Raw genomic sequence first — 18243 nt, forward strand, 5'->3', positions numbered from 1 at the left:
CCGTGTTCCTCTGTGTTGAGGTTGTATGTAGCTCTGGTTCCTGGGCTTTGGACACAAGAAGCTTTGCGGGGTCTCATTCTGGGACTGTGAGCTTTCTACCCTCCCTGCAGTGTCGTCATACACCCACAGCCCAGAGAGTGACCTTTAACTTGTAACACCGGGACAGATTTCAGGACCATCTGTGGCCTCTTCCCCGGTGATCACGTTACCTGCGGCGTGTGCTCCAGGGCACATGACGGCGCCCCCTCTGCTGCGGGCGCTGGACCCCAGCGGGCTCTGGAGGGCCGTGTGGGTGCCCCCACTAAGCACGCTCAAGGGAGTGTTAGCGGAAGCTGCACATTCACAGGGCGAAACAGGCCAGGGAGGGCGTCTCTGAGCAGAAACTTTAGCTGTTTTACAGAAAACTGAGTCCTGGCTGATTCTGTTCAAGCTGGATGTCTCTCTGCATGTCCCTCGACTCTGCCTCTGCTGGCCCGGGGGGTCTGGAGTCTCCCTCCTTAGGTGAATGAGAGCGTGTGTGTGTGCATGAGCGTGGGTGTGTGTGTGTACGTGTAAGCGTGAGTACGGGTGAGTGTGCGCGTGGACGTGGGCCGGTTTGGTGGGAGAATGGGAGGGAGGGGCAAGTGCCGTCTGTGGAGAGAGTACTTCTGAGGCTCTTTCTCCGAGTTTGACAAAGGAGCCCCTGGCTGGGTTGGTTTTTAGGGGTCAGGGAAAGGCCAGTGTATTTACACACCTTTGCTGAGGAGTATGGAGGGGCGGTGATGGGGGCCGGGATTAATGAGCAGTTTTATTGCCTTGCCTGTCAGGAGGGTCATGCGATATTATTTTGATATCGGGGCCCCCAGAAGCAAACACAACGGGCCAGGTTATAAATGGAAGAAAAGTCAAAGAAAAGGTGGCCTCACCCCTTGCCATTGAGCGTTTCCCTTTCTTCTCGGCCAGGGTTGGGCCCCAGACACTCCTCCCGCCCCCAGTGCCTTCGGGTGGATCGCTTCAAGGCGGCACCACGGCCAGCTCCCAAGATAACACTGGCCAGTGGCGCCTGGCCGTGAAAATTAAACATCGCATTTGCTAATGAATAAATGGGCCACGCCATCCCCCAGCCACCATGGCCCCTGATGAGAGCTGGGCCAATCAGGGTGATTGACGATGCAGCCTGAGTGACACATAAGGAAACAAGGGGATTACCTGCCCTCTGAATTGACTGGCCCAGGCTTCCACCTTCCCCAGAAAGGCAAGACTTAAGAACAGGCCAGCCCAGCTGTGGGACCTCAGGATTTCCAGGGGTTTGTGAGGGAAATTACTGCCCATCTCTTGTTTCCTCCCCTTCCCCTCCTCCCTCTCCTCCCCTCCCCTTCCCCTCTCCTCCCCTCCCCTTCCCCTCTCCTCCCCTCCCCTTCCCCTCTCCTCCCCTCCCCTTCCCCTTCCTCCTCCCCTTCCCCTTCCCCCTCCCCTTCCCCTTCCCCCTCCCCTTCCCCTTCCCCCTCCCCTTCCCCTTCCCCTTTTCTCTTCTCTTTTCTTGCTTCTTGCCTCCTTTTCTCTGTCAGGGCTAACTGTAGCTGTGACCAAACACAGCCACCTGACCCTGAATGGGAAGGAGGAATTCTGCCAGATAAACACATCCACAGATGGACAGCTCCACATGCCAGGGGCAGGGCTGGGGGTAGAGCCAGGGCTGACATGGCTGCCTGGCTGCAAGTGGGGTGCAGCCCTGGGCTTCCCAGCACGGGGTCACAGCGAGCTTCCCCGGCTGGGGCTGAGATGCCTGTGCACCGTCCTGCTACTTGTCACCTATCACCTTGCTCTCTTGGCCTAGAAGATTCCAACCTTTCCCACAAAGTCTGGCTCTAGGTTATCTGCTCCAAGAAAGCCTCCCTGAGCACTCTCAGAGTGCCCATGGGTGCAGCTCCCCACACTGAGCCCCTCCCTGTCAATATAGCAGCTGAGTCTGTGGTTCACCCACTCTGCTGGACAGAAGCAGTGTCTCACCTGCTTTTGCAAGAGGCCCTAATCTGAGGCTTCATTCATAGTAAGCACCCAATAAGTCTTTTCTCGGCCACTGGATTGCTTTAAGTACACGTCTCTATCCGCCTATCGTCCAACAGGTGCTGTGTATGCCCCCAGGGCCAGCTGCACAGGACGAATCAGTGAATAGGCAAGAAGCCCTGCCTCACTGGAGCAGAATTTGTGGGTACATAACAAAGGAGAGGTCAGTCCCACAGGAGCTCTACTTGTAGAGTCAGACAGCTGGGTTCAAACCCCATTCCACCACTGATAGCTGTGTGACCTTTCTAATCTGTAACATAGGGATAGTATGGTTAACCTCATAGGGTTGTCATGAGAAGTAGATGAAATGATGGATGTAGAGGACCTGTGTACATGTACGCATGTGCCTATGTGCACACAGACGCCGCGCACGCGCACACACACACACACACACAGTAGTTATTATTGTCAGTGTGGTCCCAGTTGGAGCCATGGCGCTGTTAGATCTCAGACGTCATTTAAGGGAGCTCATGAGGCACGCTGACAAAATCGTCTGGACTTTTCAGGGCAGAGCCCAGCTGCTGAGGGCAAAGTTTGAACCTCAGAAATAAGCGGGAGGGCGTGTTTTTGCTGCTGCCACCATCCCAGGCTGCATCCCAGGCTGCGCGGCCCCGGAGGAGTGGCTCCGCTCCACAGCCCTCACTGCAAGCCTGCCTCTGACACAGCTCAAGGCAAAGGGGAGGGCGGGACAGCCGTTACCTCTCCAGAACCTGCAGTTTTCCCCCTTCACAGAATAATTTCACTTCTGGTAAATTTTACTAACTGCAAACTTGTCTTCATTTGAGGTATGTGTATATTTCAACTGGTTCCTTGTAGTTATACCTTTTTTTTTTTTAAAAAAAGTAATGAACTGTTTTCTTTCTTCCCTGAAAACATGAGGCTGACATCAGAGAACAATTTTTGATCCCAGTTTTAAAAACAGACTGGGTGGTTTAGAGATGGTGGGGCTCCCAGGCTGGGGGTTGGCTCTCTTTCCCTCAGTTTCATTGGAAACAATTTCTTCAGTGAGCCCACAGCTCAGGGGCACAGCGCACTCTGGATTATTGAAAGTTTAGAAACATTTAGCTGATTATGGTAAATAATTCACGCAAATCCTGACAAATGCAATCTATTCTTTCGTGCAAGCTCAAGGAAGAGCAGAAACCTGCTGCCCTTTCCTCTCTTGACTTCCCAATCCTTTTAGCGACATCTAGTGGACGATCTCCGCTAAACACAGGATTGGTTTCTAAGGTGTTCCTTCTCCAGAGCGAAGGAAATGAACGCCATTTACCTAGAAGCCATTTACAAGTTACTCAATCTCTGGCAGCCTCGGTGTTCTCAGCTGTAAAATGGCTCTAACAAAAGGACCCTGCCCTACAGAGTTATCACAAGGAAGAATGAATGGTGCCCACAAGAGACTCAACACAGTGCCAGGCGCACAATAAATCATCAGTATCACAAACTCACAGTAACCATGACCTACTTCTCATCACCCTACACGCTGCAGATTCTACCTGCAGAAACAACACTCTTGGGTGAATAGCTACTCGGTATGGTTTGTCCAGGCAGACAGTTGGCTAATATTATTTATGGAGTGAATTCATTTTTAAGATGCATCTTCTTTTTCTTCTCACTGTTTTTGTTTTTATTTTCATATTGGAGTATAGTTGGCTTACAATGTTGTGTTAGTTTCAGGTGTACAGCAAAGTGATTCAGTTATACATATACACGTATCTATTCTTTTTCAGATTCTCTTCCCATTTATTAGAGAATACTGAGTATAGTTCCCTGTGCTATACAGTAGGTCCTTTTTGATTATCTATCTTATATATAGTAGCGTGTATATGTTAATCCCAAGATGCATCTTCTTGAAAAGGCAATGATAAACTTTCTCTCTTTTTGCCAAAATCTAATCAATAAGTAGGAATATGTCATCTATACCCAGTAAAGATCTTGGGGAAAAAATGTAAAAGTTTTAATAACACCTTACGTTTAGGAAAAATTTGAAAAATCTTTCAGGTTTGAGTGAGAAGTAGCTGCTTTTAAACTGAAAAGATTGGTTGTGTGATGGCTTAGGAATTCTATTTTGATTTCATTAAGCACAGTTTGGAAAGGAAAAACGATCCTTTACATTCCTCCGTGATGTGCAGTGCGCTGCGTATTTCCTCCTGGGTAAAGTCTGCTTTAGAATCAGGTACATTTCTTTTGAAAGCGACAAGAGCAGTCTTCTGTGCATTTTAGGCAAATTTAGATTAAGGTGAAAGTACCTTCTAAAGCAAATAATGTCTGCGTTTTGCTAACAAGTTTAATTTTTATTTACTTTTGGCTGCGTTGGGTCTTCGTTGCCACGCGGGGTTTCTCTAGTTGCAGCAAGCGGGCTACTCTTCGTTGAGGTGTGTGCACTTCTCATTACGGTGGCTTCTCTTGTTGCGGAGCACGGGCTCTAGGGAGCGTGGGCTTCAGTAGCTGTGGCATGCGGGCTCCGTAGTTGTGGCACACGGGCTTAGTTGCTCTGCGGCATGTGGGATCTTCCCGGACCAGGGATCGAACTCATGTCCCCTGCACCGGCAGGTGGCTTCTTAACCACTGCGCCACCAGGGAAGTCCATGCTAAGAAGTTTAGGTAACCAGAGTTAAGCTACTCTGGTGCAGCTGGGATCATCCCTAAACACCCACAGCTGCGAGAAGGCATGTAAAGGTGACAGCATGTCTTGGGGGCCTTGGTGGTGGCACCTTGCCTTTGGAAAGCTCCTGGCGACAGGGGCCTCATCCTGTAGGGACAACAGACCCAACAAAGCCCCAGCAGAGGGCTCAAGCCTTCTGTAGCCCCATCTGGCAAGTGGCCCAGGGGCTCTGGGTCCAGCCATGAGCCAGAGAGATCGTTGGGAGGGGGCAGATAGCAGGAGAGAGCTGGGCTAGAGATCTGGGCTGGAGTACCAGCCGCCCACTTGCCACCCACATGGCTTTTGGTACATCTGCTTCCTCATCCATGAAATGGGGATCAGGGCCTGAAGATGCTCTCCCCACCCCAGGGGGTGCAATGGCCACTGTGGTGCTTCCTGGAGGTGGGCTGCCCCACCCAAGGTGCCCCATCCTGTGATGAGAGAAACTGACTTAGGACTCGAGGGCACAATAACTTGGAACACGCCAGTCACAACAGTTTAACATTTTACTAAATCAATTCACACGAATTCCAAATTGCAAATATAATTAAGGACAACAGATTCTGTTCTGCCTTTTAACTCTTTCATTTTCAAATCCATCATTAAGACAAAGAGTAAACAAAAATTAAGTCTGCTGCAGATTCATGATTTTTCTTCTTGAGGGGGAAAAAAAGAACATTATAGTAAAAAGAATGCCACTGGGTGTACAATAAAGCACCACGACACATGGTTACAAAATGGGCTTCCTGGACTCTGCCCCACGTAGAAGACACTGCTCTCCCCGCTGCTCTGCGTCAAGCAGGATTTCATTAAAATAAAACTATAAAATCTCCTAGGTTACACTAAAGTCAGACACGGTCTGGAACACAGTGCTTAACAACAGTAATGTCAACTATCAGTGCTAACGTAAAAACATTTTAGAAGGTCAAAAACAATTAAACTGGAAACCAAAACCTTATTTTCCCTAGATGAGCAAAACTGAAAAAAATGAAAGGGTTCCCGCCTCCCACTAGGAGTGGAGGGAATCTTTTTTTTTTTTTTCCTTTTCTTTCTTTCAAATTGGAGGCGGGGGCACGGTGCGGGCTGGTTCTGCAGTTCCTCAGCCTAGTTGGCGTCCAGCTTGGCCATTTCCTGCACGTAGATGCCTATACTCTCGCTGTCAAAAAGCACAAAATACACCGTTTTGATGGAAGAGGACATTGTTGACACGAAGTAACTGGAGATGGCCTTCAGGATCAGCTGAGCTGCCGTCTGCTTCGGAAAACCGTTCCTGCAAGAGAGAGAACGACGGCTCAGCAACTAGGGGGCCATGGCGGCCACAGGACCCCCTCCCTGGCCACATCCTCCCTCCGCGAGCCCCTCGAGGCCCTCTGTGCTGCAGTGGCCTCGTGTTGGGTCAGGGTCCACAAGTGGTACTCGACCTCTGGCTGCCTGTACACAGGCGTGAGACAGCCCAGTGCCACCAGACAGGGGAAGAATGAGTAGACAGAGAACTATGGCCCGCAGGAGAATGTGCTGTGCTCTGAGAGGCAGCATGCCAGCAAGGCGACAGAATCTGTGTTTCGCGGCGTGTGGGCTGAGTGTAGTCTCCCGCAGGCAGTGTGAGCGCCCACGGTTCTTTTCCCAACATCACCGGGACCATCATGGGCCTTGAGACACAGCCCAGGCTCCCAAAGTTCCCCCGGGGGTCTCAGCCTCAGGGACGGCTGGAGGCTGGAGCTTCTCCAGAAAGCACGAGCCTCCATTCACGCTAGTAGAGGGTTACATCCTTCACACTAGCCTTCAGATTTCATGGGCGGCAGGAATCCACCTCCCGGCACACACCAGCTTGGACACCCCATAGGCCCAGGCCTTGGGGAGCTGCGTGCAGGTCGTTACCCTGGGACAAGTAGGCTCTTCATCTCAAGGGACAGCATCCCAGTCTCCAAGCCAAACTGGTGTGAATTCCCATACAATTCCATTTAAAGTAAACGTCACGTGGCAATTCTGGAGGCAGGGGCTCAGAGCTCAGGCAAGAATGTGAAAGCAGGACTAGGAGGACGGGCGCTCCTCGCTCTGTGTGTGCTGGGGCTGTTCCTGGTCAATGCTGCAGGTGCAGGAGGACCCAGGAGGACCATGGCAGCAATGTGTCAACTTGCCTAGTCTGGGGGAAATAACGTGGACTTTGGAGCCAGTGGCCCTGGATTCAAATCCCTACTGACCCCGGTTTACAGTCCAGGATACTGAGGGTGAGAGTGAGGGGCTGGTCTCCATGGGGATTTCTTTGTTCCTAAGCAGATCATCTTCAGTCTGCCCGGAGCCTGCGGGTCCAGTGGAGTCCGAAGTGCTGGGTCAACCTGCCAGTTTCGGCCGGGGCTTTCCTTCGGATGGGGTACCTGCTGCCAGGTGAGAGGTTTTCAAATGTGTCAGGTGCGGGATTTCTCCTAGGCTCACTCGCTCAGTGCCATGAGTTGTGGACCACCTCAGCGGCTTCTTCTGGAGGGTCACACTTATTCTATTGTCAGCACTCAGGGCTTTTCAGAGCCTTTCAGAGCCAAGGAGAAAACCATTCTTGCGACTTGTTTTTGATCAAACAGGGCTTCACCCAGCTTGACAGTGGACCCCTAGCAACTCGTGGATGCTTTAGAAGTGAAGTTCCTTTTTAGAGGACCAGGGTGTCACCCCAGGCCCGTTCCCAGCCTGTGCAGAGGAGCCTGCAGGCAGTAGTAGGGTGTGACCTAGAGTTGGGGCCCCTCACGTGCAGGTGCCTCCCCCACCCCCAGGCACAAGGCACTCCTGCCTGGCAGCCAGCACACACGAGCGTGTGAACCAGACCAGGGTCAGAGTCTGAGAGAGAGCTGCAGGGGCGCTCCGGCCAGGCCAGGGCTGTCGGACAGGCGGCTTCCTCCTGAGGAGACCCTGGGGCTCCGACCACCAGCAGAGTTGGGGGGACCAAAAGGCGGGCTGGGATGGAGGGTGGTGGGAAGAGGGGCTGTGCTGGAAGTGGGGAGGGTGGGGACCCCGCGTGGCAGGTGATACCCCTCGCACCCTTCCCCACTTGGGGCCTGCAGGCTCTGTCTGGGAAGAAGCTGTCCTCACAACACCTGGCTCGGCCGCCTGACTATTTTCACAGGAGTCGAGGAGCACAAAGGCTACACCGTCCGGAACAAGACACGTGCTGGAAAGCGCTGGATGGAGTGAACCCGACCTTCTGCTCTGAGGGCCTCTCCGCAGTGCGTGTGTTGTGGGGCACCCAGCTCGCACCCTTATAGGGGCCGCCCTTCCTCCAAGCAACCCTACTCCTGAGGCAGGGGCCAGGCCAGCCATGGCGCAGCGCAGGCACAGGGTCACGCGAATGAGGGCCCATTTTAAACACCTCACAAAGAGCAAGTGTTTATTCTCCTGCTGTAAATACAGGAGCTGCCCTAAGGACTCATTTCGTTCCTGCAGAGGAAAGCCTGAGGCGGCGGCAGCCCCTGGGCAGACAGGCGGGAGTGGGCAGGGCTGCGAGGCTACGGCAGGACAGCGGGGCCCGGCCCGCCACTGGAAGCAGCCTGAGCTCAGGCCAGGGACTCTGAGGGCCGCTGCCCCAGGCAGAGCTCGGCCTGTGGGCACGACCTGGCTAGGCGGAGGCTGAGAGAACTGCAAAGAGTTGCCTCTGCACTGGAAGCCCGAGACCACGCTCCACCAGCCCCAAGCTCCCCCACTAAGGGTGCCCTCCTGCACGTCGCAGGTGAGCTGGGCCGAGGTGAGGGCCTGTGGAACTTCCCTGAAGAGCAAGCTGTCTGTTGTGTGGCCTGATGGTCACAGTCCATCTCCTCTGGTGTTTGCCCACCTGAGCTGACCCTGGCCTGGGCTTCGTGAGCTGCCCTTATGCCACCCTGCGGCCGCTCTGCCCGAGCCAGGGGAGATGTGGTGCGGCGCAGAGACGCAGGGTGTGGCCGCAGGGCCTCCCTGGAGCACCCGCAGCAGGCTGGTCACTCCGCCTACGCCCAGCGTTTTCTGACACAGACCTTCTCCCACAGCTTTCTATGCCTCTGCTTTGGACCCTTGAAAAGGGATGTGTGACTCTGACCGAAGGGACATCAGTTCCTGTTCCTCTACAACAGTTCTCAACATTAGCCTCTGTCAGGATTACGGAGGACCGGCCAAGACGCAGGCTGCCAGGCTCCGCCCAGGAAATCAGATGAGGTGAGCCTGGGGACCATGCTTTGAGATCCACTGTTCTACACGCACTCAGGGTGGGCCCAAAGGTTAAGAACCTGCATTGGGAAGAAAGGTCAGGATCAAAGGTCACAGACCTGCAGCCCATGCCTGGATGCCCTACCGTTAAGGGAGCTTGGGCTGGTCTGGCCTTGTTCTTCAAGGTTGCTGTTGGGTGAACTGTGAATATGATTTGTTTCCAGGAAAATCTCTTGTTGACAAACCCATCCCTCTGTCTGAGGCACTCACAGCCTAAAGGAGAGACCCAGCCATGGGACTATGGCCCCTCTGGACCACGCAAGCCACCAGGAAGGAATGGAAGAGGTGATGGCTTTCCTGACGTTTCCAGGTGGGTCCCAAAAATGTTTTCTAGTAGGCACTGTTAGAAGTATTTGTAATGAAATGGAATGTAGACGTGGATGCTTTCACAAGCGTGCCTTACATGCAGAGGCCCTGCACCCTCAAAACGGGGCAGCTGTGGCACACGCAGTGGCCTGGAGCCACACGGGATTTGCGTCTGGGCCCTGTCTCTGTGCCTTGTTTCCCCACCTGGTGAAATGGGGTAGGTAATCAAGTATTTATTACCTGGGGAGGCTGTGTGTATCGAACAAAATACTGTACAGAGAGCCCTCAATCGACAGTGTCGTCTCTAAAGTGGGTAGTCTCGAAGGGTCTTTCTAAAGGCCCACACAGTGGAAAATGGCCTTCCCAACCCGACCCCATGATAGCTGGGACTGGGTGACTGCTGCTATCTTTGCTGCTTCCCTGTGCTGACAAAGTCAGCATCAGGGCCCCAGAGGGCTGCTGCCCGGGTCTGAGATGTCCCGTTCTCTTGGAGGGCCACGGGCATGCTGCGGTGTGGCAGGGGCTCTGTTGGGGTCCCCTGGTGCAGTACTGAGCAGCTTGAGGAGAGTGGCTTGCCTACACATCTCACTCATCTTGTGGCTTCCTGGCTGGCTGGCTGGGTTCTTTTGTTGAATAACCACAGCCCTTCTGGTCAGGTCTTTGTGCCGTCCTCCCCATCTCAGGCTTACTGCTTCTGTGACGGTCACTCTGTTCTACCGCTGTACCGTGTCCGCCTTCTGGATGAGACCAGATGGCCCCTCCTCAAGGTGCATTAGAGCAAGGGCTTCTGCACTCCAGTCAGATTCCAGTTTCAATCTTAGCTGCCCTCGGGAGCAGGCGTTCACCTCTCTCGGCATTAGTTTTCTCCACTGGAAACTAGGTACTGCTTGGCGATGGCAATGACGACAGTGGTGGTGATGCAGACGCGGCTCCCCGTGAGATGGGTGCCCCTCCTGTTCCCATTCGGCTCCTGACCCTGCCAGCTGTGCTCACGCCAAATGTCTTAAGTCCCCCTGCGGCCAAGCGCTTCCCACCCCACGTGGAGTTTATCTTAGACTTAGACCTCTTTTATTGCCTTGCCCCGACTGAGAAGGTGTCTGAGCTTCCCCTGAAGTCGCTCCAGCTGTGTCTGCAACAGCCTTTCCCAAGGGTCTCGGACCTGTTTCCCTGGCTGTTGCAAGGGGACCCCATGGGCTACCTCCCGCCTGGTGCCCTCCTGGGTCACCTGCTCAGTGATGGCCGGGGGCTGTACACATTGGTTGCTTGTCCACTGTCCCATCTGATGGCAGAGACGTGCGTTCACAGGGCCACAACACAGAAGAGGATTTGCTCCCTCCAGCTGTGCTGGGCCCCTCCTCATCCCTGCTCCTGGTGAGCTCAGCCTCCAGGGCGGGACAGGGCAGATGCTAAGGACTCCAGGCCGGGGGCTGTGCTGAGCCGGCTGATCAGGGACCCGGAGATTGCCGTGAGGAGAGGCTGTGTCCTGGGGGTTGGAAAGCGTGGATGGATCCTCTGGAGGAGCAAGTTTAGGAGCCTGACCCTGAAGGCTAAATAGGAGTTAAAGCAGATTCTAGATGGACTCTGCTTTTTTTTTTTTGCTGGACCAGGCCACCTGTCTAATGGTCTGGGCTGTTTGGGAGATGGACAGGGCAGGGCGTCTTGGCAGCCTGGGTGACGTGGGCAAAATGTCTGTCACCCCACGTGGACCCTCCTCTGCTGGGATTAGGTTTCCCGCACACTGTGCTCCTGGGCGTTCCTGTGTTCTGTCTGGCTTTGAGTAACTGCCCAGCCAGAGACTACCCCATCCAGAGGTAAAGGGGAGGCTATCAAGGCCCTGAGCTGAGAGCAGTGGGTTAGAAGAGGGTGAAGCTAAAATTCAGAAGGGGATGGTGATGGGCCCAATGCCTCCAAAGCTAGAGAGAGGCCGGGGCAGCACAACCCAACAGAGGCCTCTTACCTTCGCTCACTCCAGGGCTCACGTGTTTTGGGTTAGTAAGTAATTCTCCCCAATTCAGTTTGTCTCTGTCCTTTATATTTGTCTTCTGAGGCCCACACCGAGGGGGTAGGGAGGCTGACAGCTCTGCCTGGGCAGGTCAGGGAATTCCAAGAGGTGTTTCCAAGGTTCTCTAGAATCCACTCACACAGAGAGCGCACAGGCAGTGGGGTGATCCTCTGGCAGGATGCTCGGAGGTGGGTCTGTTGACCAAAGGGGACAGGAGGCAGGGGTTCCGTGTACCTAATACCGAGAGCACTGAGGCCAAGGACCTCTGAGCAAATTCTGGCTCTACCAAGTACACGCCGTGTGACCTCTGGTGAGTGACTTGACCCCCCTCTAAGCTTCTGTGTCTTTGCCTTTGAGTGGAATTAATAGTGCTGCTCACTTTGTGGGGTTGTGAGATACTGCAGACGAAGGGATTAGCACAGTGCCTGGGACTCAATGAATACCCACAAGTGGTAGCTTCAAGAAAACAAACTGGCTTTCCTTTTAGGCTCATAAATCTAAGCAGAGTTTAACCAAAGCCCCAAACTAGCTATTCCCCAAGTACCGCCTCTCTGGAGAGGGGTCGTCCCCTAATGTCAAACAGAGCGGAGGGAGTGGGGTATCCATCAATATTGTGACCAGGATGCCCAAGGACAGGAGGTCCGGATGCCAGAGGTGGTTTCCCGAGGCCAGGGTTACACCCCGGGTCTCATTTGCCTCCAGTGGGCTTTAAGATTGGCCCCCAGTCTTGGGGGCCGATGGGCTGGAGGAAGGGAGTTGTAGGGCTGTGGTCATCGTCCACATGCCCAAGAAAGATGCCGGGCCTCAGCTGAGAGAAAGTGATCCCACAGCTCTTTACCAACATGTTTTGCATTTATATTGTTTTAATTCCAACATGACTTTTATGCCAGAGACACTGGATGCCACAAACAAGCTGTTTTATTTCCCCTCCTAAACCCCACTGTGATTTACTGGCCGGCTCTGGTATAATCCCAGTCTTTGCTCATGAAAGAGAGGGCAGCTGTTTACACGGCTCTGTGGGGCAAGGTCTGCCCGACAGATGTGGGGCTGGGTGGCTATGCACATGTGCTTGACTTTGGCATTCCGCCCTCTTAAAAGCTTTCAACTGATTATTTTTTAAAACTTTTTACTCCGTGAAAAATGTAAATAAGTTTGTAATAACAGATGCTCTTTTATGGGCATGACTTTTACGCTTCAATTAAAAATTTCCCACCAGTCATATAAAGAGCATGAAATTATTACCTCCAATAAAGGCTCCTATTGCTTCTCTCCTCGGAAGCACCTTTCATCAGAGTAGATCAAAGTGCCTCCGAAACACTAATTAACTGAGCCTCAGAACCGTGTGTGAGGAAGGGCAGTCCCTTAGCCTCACTAGCTGATAAGGCAGGCCAGGGACAGAGAGGGTGATTCATTTACCAAAGGTCACACAGCAGCGCAGTGCTGAAGAACAGAACTTCCATGGGAGGTGGGGGGCTGGGAAGGTGGGAGAAGCAGGAAGTTAGCTAATTATGCTCAGATCCAAAAGCACTTTGTAAAAAAAAAAAAAAAAAGGTCTTGAATTGACTCTGGGACTGAATCGGGCAACTATACACCTCTCCACAGTTCCTGGGAAAGTTTAACCTGCTGGGTGCTGGCTTACCAGCTTATGAAGGATGCTCGTCTTCGCCAGGTGCTCTTAGAGCCGACTGAAAAAGGCTGTTAGATGCTCTAGCTCTGTCAGCTCTGCTTTCAACAGGCATTTAAATGGCATTGACTTTTAAAATGATGCTCAACAGATGCTTTTGGCAGAAGCGAACGGAATGAAGACGTATGGTGACGGGAAACATAGATGGCAGTCCAGAACAACAATCGTGTCAGCTCTGGATGTCCCTGCAGAGCTCGGCACAGGGCGGAGTGAGTGTGGGAACGCGAGGCTGGGGGCCGTGTGCGTGTTCACCTGTCCTCTGCTCAGGGCCCCTCCCCCGACACCAGCTTCTTTGTGCTAGTAAGTCAGTCCCAGAAGAGAGCCCACTGTCAGTGCAGAGAGGACTGAGGGGCCCTCACACAAAGGAGCACCTGGTCTGGGAGGCCTCGGCTGCCCGGAACTGCAGGGCCAGGGCCAAGGCCAGGAGGGGAAGAGAGGGGAGGTGCGGCGCCCACAGCTCACCTCCAGGAGGGACTGCAGAGGAATGCTCCTTCTGTCCCAGATGGAGGCAGGCAGTGACAGAGGCTCCAGAGGAAGATCTTTTCCCACATCAGGTCCTCTGGTGGGTCCACCAGTCACGTGTGACTGCCCTGGCCCACAGGAAGCCCTGGGGCACAGTGCCTGTCTGCCTGTAAGCAAGGCCTTCTGGGTACAGCGACTAAGCTCTGCTTGAGCAGATGTGACAGGAATTCCGCCCGGACTAGCTCTGTCCCTGGCACTTGGGGTGTGGGACCCTCAGTGATGGCACTGTTCAGGGAAGCGGAATTACAAGGCCTGCCCAAGATAAAAACAGCAAAATCCACTCTCTGTCCTCCTCATGGGTTTGGAAGAGAAGTGCTTTGAGAAGAGCAGCTTTCTATACACACACGGAATAGTGCTGAGGACTGTGACTCAGGCTCTCCCAGGAGGGCGATGCAGCCTGCGGTGTCACGGGACGTCAGTGTGCTGGGACCTGTGTTGCCACCGCACAGCCCGCCTTCCTCGGGAACTGGGAGGGACTGATGGCAGAGACCCTGGAAGGCTCCCGATCTCCATGGGAAGCCCCAGGGATGATACAGAGTCCGGGGCTGCGGCAGCTCTGAAGGCCAGTTTCCCTTTGCTTCCGTGCCCCATCCAGATGGCGAGCCTTCCAGAGGCCTGCTGCTCAGACCCTTGGTAGGGAGGACCGTGGAGATGTGGCAGGCAGTGAGACACAGCCTCAGAGGCAGCCCTCATATCTTCATCGTGGCAGAGTTCTCAAAGCATGCTCCCTTTGGAGAGCTCCTTTAATTTCCGAGCAGTCCTGAGAGGCTGCGTGGGGGCACGGTCACATCTATTTTACAGAGTAGGGGGCTGGATTCAGAGGGGGGGGTGGGGGCTGGATTCAGAGGGGGGTTTAATTTGCATGCCATCACGCAGCTGGTTAGCCAGGCCCGAGCCCGAGCCCAGGGCTGCCCTGACAGGCAGGACCTGATGGGCTGTGTGCTGGCATCTGGGGGTTCACCACCCGGGAGCGGGGGTGGTTGGGGGTTGTGGCTGAATCCTGTCTGCCTCATCAGCGGCTCAAGGACTACACCCTTCCAGTGCGGGCCCTCTGGGTTGTGTGTCTGTCTTAGGGGCAGTTGCGCTGCTCCCCACAACCTCCGTGAGTCTCCCTGGGGAGATTTCAGGGCTGGGAGGTGGGGGAGGCCCAGCCCTATTTCACGCTCACGTATCTGCCCACTCAGCTCCACCTCAGCAGCAGGGCAGTGAGGCACAGGGAGAGCAAGCAGGTTTTGGGGAGGTGGAGGATGCTTGGGAATACAAAGATAAAGGGCAGAGGGCTGTGCCCAGAGGATGCTGGGGTTTGGGGACAGAACTGTAACACAGCTATATGGGCTGGGTCTGGGAGGGGCTCTCCCACTCAGTATCCCTGCATTCACGCCTCCCCACCCACCTAAGGTCTTAGTGTCCTTCGAGGGTCACCTTCTGTGATGACATCTGCTGTCACGGCTCAAGTCTGATTCTCTCCTCAGGCTTCCTGTCTCCCTACATCTCTTCAACTGTCCCTCACAATTACTTAATGTCTATGTTCTTCCCGATTTCGAGCTTCCGGTCTCCTCAACAAAGGCAAGTGCTTGAAAGTAGCCTTAGCCGACCATGGGCACAGTCGGAGCTCCCTGCAAGCATGGGCCGCATACGCAGGGGGACAGGCCGTGGGCCCTTACCTGCCGCTGCCGATGGATGGAAAGGCGATGGACTTCAGCTTCTTGTCATCCGCCAGGGCCAAGCAGTTCTTCACTGTCTTTTCCAGAAGTTCCTCACACTTGTCTGCACCCCAGACGGGACTGTTACAGTGGATCACAAACTTGGCGGGCAGGCCATGGCCTGCGCTGACAGCGGCTGGAGGGGACAAGACAGAAGCAGTGAGCTGGGTCCCCCTGCAGTAGCACGTGTGCTAGGTGCCGAGCCCAGGACGGCTCTCCAGCTCCAGCACGTCTGCCCGGGGCCCCTGACCACCTGGTCCAGGAGGGCTGCAGCTGCCTGCTGCCTTGTGATTCCCACGGAAGCTCGAGCCGGAAACTGCTTGTCCTGCAGTCTCCTCCCTCGGTGGCGGGGTGGGGTGGGGGGACGCCAAGCCAACCCCCACCCCTGGAAAGTTGGCGTTAGGACGCGTGGCCACCAGGAACTTTAGCCAAGGTCACAGTAAACCCTCTCCCTAGCCTCCCAGAAGGCCGAGCCATAACCATCTAACTTGACCAAATGTGTCAGAATGTTTGTAGCCTCCAATTAATCGCCTTTCGGGGGTCTCCAACCGCCCTGTCCTCAAGTGGATTAATGTGCATTTAATTATGATGTACCGATATCTATAAATCTCTGACACAGTTCGGAACAAACCTCCTGGGAAAGTAACCCAGATAGCATGTCTGCTGCCCTGTTCTTCTCCCTGACTAACCGATCCTGTTAGTTTTGACAGACTTAACTGGACAGTGCTTTTGGGATGGAACTATTTTCCTCTCCTAGAAGAGGAGCCTTTTTCCAACTACAGATCTCCATAGCAGACCTGCCTTTCCAGATTTGTTCTCATTCTCTGCCTCTTGTCAGATCTGAAGACACTGGTCTTGGGTCTGCTCCTACCAGGAAATATATAACAGGCCAGCCCATGTCTCCCAGAGCATGTTCCAGGATTCCTGTCCCAAAAGTTGCAATGTAAAGGTGGTGGTTCTGGAACCAATGGGTCTGGTGAGTGCTGCCTGGGAGACCTCTATGCAGGAGCACACTAATGTCTCCACCCACTGCTCCAGTAAGACACCCAAACTTTTTTGACCAAGTGTTTTCTAAACCCACTTTGTGACGAACACCATCAGCGCTCTCCAAGGGGTCTGGGCTGTTAACGGGTATCGTCTGTCGCTAGGAGAACCTGGAGAACAGTGATTTATGGGAGGTGTCTCATGCTGCAGTAGCAACTGCTCTGATCCCAGAGTCACAAGTCTGATTTTGAGTCCTGGCTCTGCTTGCTGACTGGTTCAAGAACTGTGGGCTTGAGACTGGGGGGCTTAATTCACCTGCATGTCCACGTGAGAAGTAACTGCTAAACTATGCATTCAAAGGACAAGAAATGTGTTAGCAGTGATTATCTTTGGACAGCGGAACAGGGATATGTTCTATTATTTCCTTTCTACTTAAAAAATATTTTAAAACATTTTCTAAAATAGATCTTAAAATCAAGAACGAAATGTGTTCTTGCTTTTGAAACAGGCAAACATATCTTTAGCTGTGCTAAGTCTAACGGGTTTGTACCAGCTGTGGCTCTGGTGTCACCAGACAAGTTTGGTGTGTGGCAGCATCAGGGCCACCTCTTATCACACCTCCTGCTGAGGGTCACCAAATGGGCTTTAACTGGAGTACCAACAGGAAGGACCCTGGGCTGGCACAGAGAGAGGTGCCAGTAAGGGCCTGAGGAAAGGCCAGGAGCCCCTGGCTGGGTAGTTTATGCTGTGTGTGTCCTCCCTGTTCAGTGTGGGCGGTTCCAGCGGGGAACTGCCTGGAAGAGCTCGGTAACTGTGCCCCCACCAACTCTCTGCAATGCCATGCCCTTTGCAGGCAAAACAGAACTGGCAGAGCAGAGGTCAAAGGCAATGCCACCCTCTTATCCCCGCCAGGACCCGTGACTAGCCCGGGATGGGAGTTTGTGCGTTAGTCACTGGGGAGAGAGAGGTAAGGCCTGGGGTACCCTCAGAGAAGGTTGCGTGGCTGTCACACAGTAACTGTTGATGCCCACATTAAGATTCATTTTAAAAACAAACAGGATTGGAAAGACAGAATTGGGAACCATCTAGTAAGAAGAGAAAACTGGAGCCCAAAGGGGAGGAAGGGAGTGGCCTGTCCTCACATAGCTGGTGGGGTGAGCCAGCCTCACCCACTGTTCAGACTCCCAGGTGCTCGGGAAACCCTGTGTCCACCTAAAATCCCCAAATCCAGGCTGGCATCAGTAAGAAGTGCCCTGCCTCTAGTTCTTAGCAGTAAATCCTCCTCACATCACATTTCAAGTCATCTTCTTATACCCCTCTTATCAGGAAAGGTGTAATTGGCAAATGAGAGATGTGTATTTACATTTCTCCCATGAAAAACACAGATGGCTGAATGAAAATGATTCATTTGCATCTCTCATCAGCAATTTTGCAGATGGCTCAGTATCCCTATCTATACTTCTCAGCTCTTAGATTTGCCGAACTTGGCTTCTGTAACTGCTTAAAATTTGAGGGCTAGACATCAAACACTTAGAAGCTATTTTAAGTAATGAAGAAAAAACTTGGAAAGGCAATTTCCACAACCCTTAAGTTCCCCTGACAATTTGTATGTGATAAAAGTCTAACAGGCTTTCTTCTGCCTCTGGTCTCAGAGATAGCCACGCACCTCTGAATTCTAAGTCGTCCTGTAAAACCGTTTCCCTAAGGCAGCATGCACCACGCCCAGATCAGTACAGTGCCTCCCCACCTCACCTCCAGCTACTTCCAAGGGCCCGTTCTTTTTCCGGAGTTCCAGAACAGCTTCCACGAACTCCTTGCCACCCTTCTTCTCCAGCGTGTTTCCTAGACAAGGACAGGGCGAGGTCAGATGGCCATCCTTGTGTCTCAGGGCACACACAGACACTTAGCATGTCAGGTGATTACATACTAAAAATGATCTGACTGGCTAAATGTCCAGACAGCTGCAAGACAGGAACAAAGCCCTGGCTGAGTCAGAAAAGTGAAGTTTCGAAGAGATTCACCATCGGCCAGTTACCACTCTGCACTGCCGGTCACCGAGCTATCTTTGCTGCCTCTTATCTGGGGGTGACTCGGGGTGATCCTGGACATGCCAGAGATGCGAGGGAGATGGGAG

The 18243-nt window shown here is 53.4% G+C and overlaps 1 protein-coding gene across 6 annotated transcripts in view; it reads right to left on the reverse strand.

The window, feature by feature from the left end:
* Window positions 1-5179: 5179 nt before the first annotated feature.
* MACROH2A1 (macroH2A.1 histone) overlaps window positions 5180-18243 on the reverse strand; it is a 102987-nt gene continuing 89923 nt past the window's right edge. For all 6 annotated transcript variants that reach the window (XM_079918811.1, XM_079918814.1, XM_079918812.1 and 3 more), the window contains exons 7-9: window positions 17862-17951; window positions 15087-15261; window positions 5180-5957 (exon numbers count right to left, since the gene is read on the reverse strand). In XM_079918811.1, coding sequence (XP_079774937.1) covers window positions 5792-5957; window positions 15087-15261; window positions 17862-17951 — 431 coding nt within the window. In that variant the 3' untranslated portion in view covers window positions 5180-5791. The remainder of the gene's footprint in view (window positions 5958-15086; window positions 15262-17861; window positions 17952-18243) is intronic.

The sequence above is a fragment of the Stenella coeruleoalba genome (genome assembly GCF_951394435.1).
Source record: "Stenella coeruleoalba genome assembly, chromosome: 3".
Lineage (NCBI taxonomy): Eukaryota > Metazoa > Chordata > Mammalia > Artiodactyla > Delphinidae > Stenella > Stenella coeruleoalba.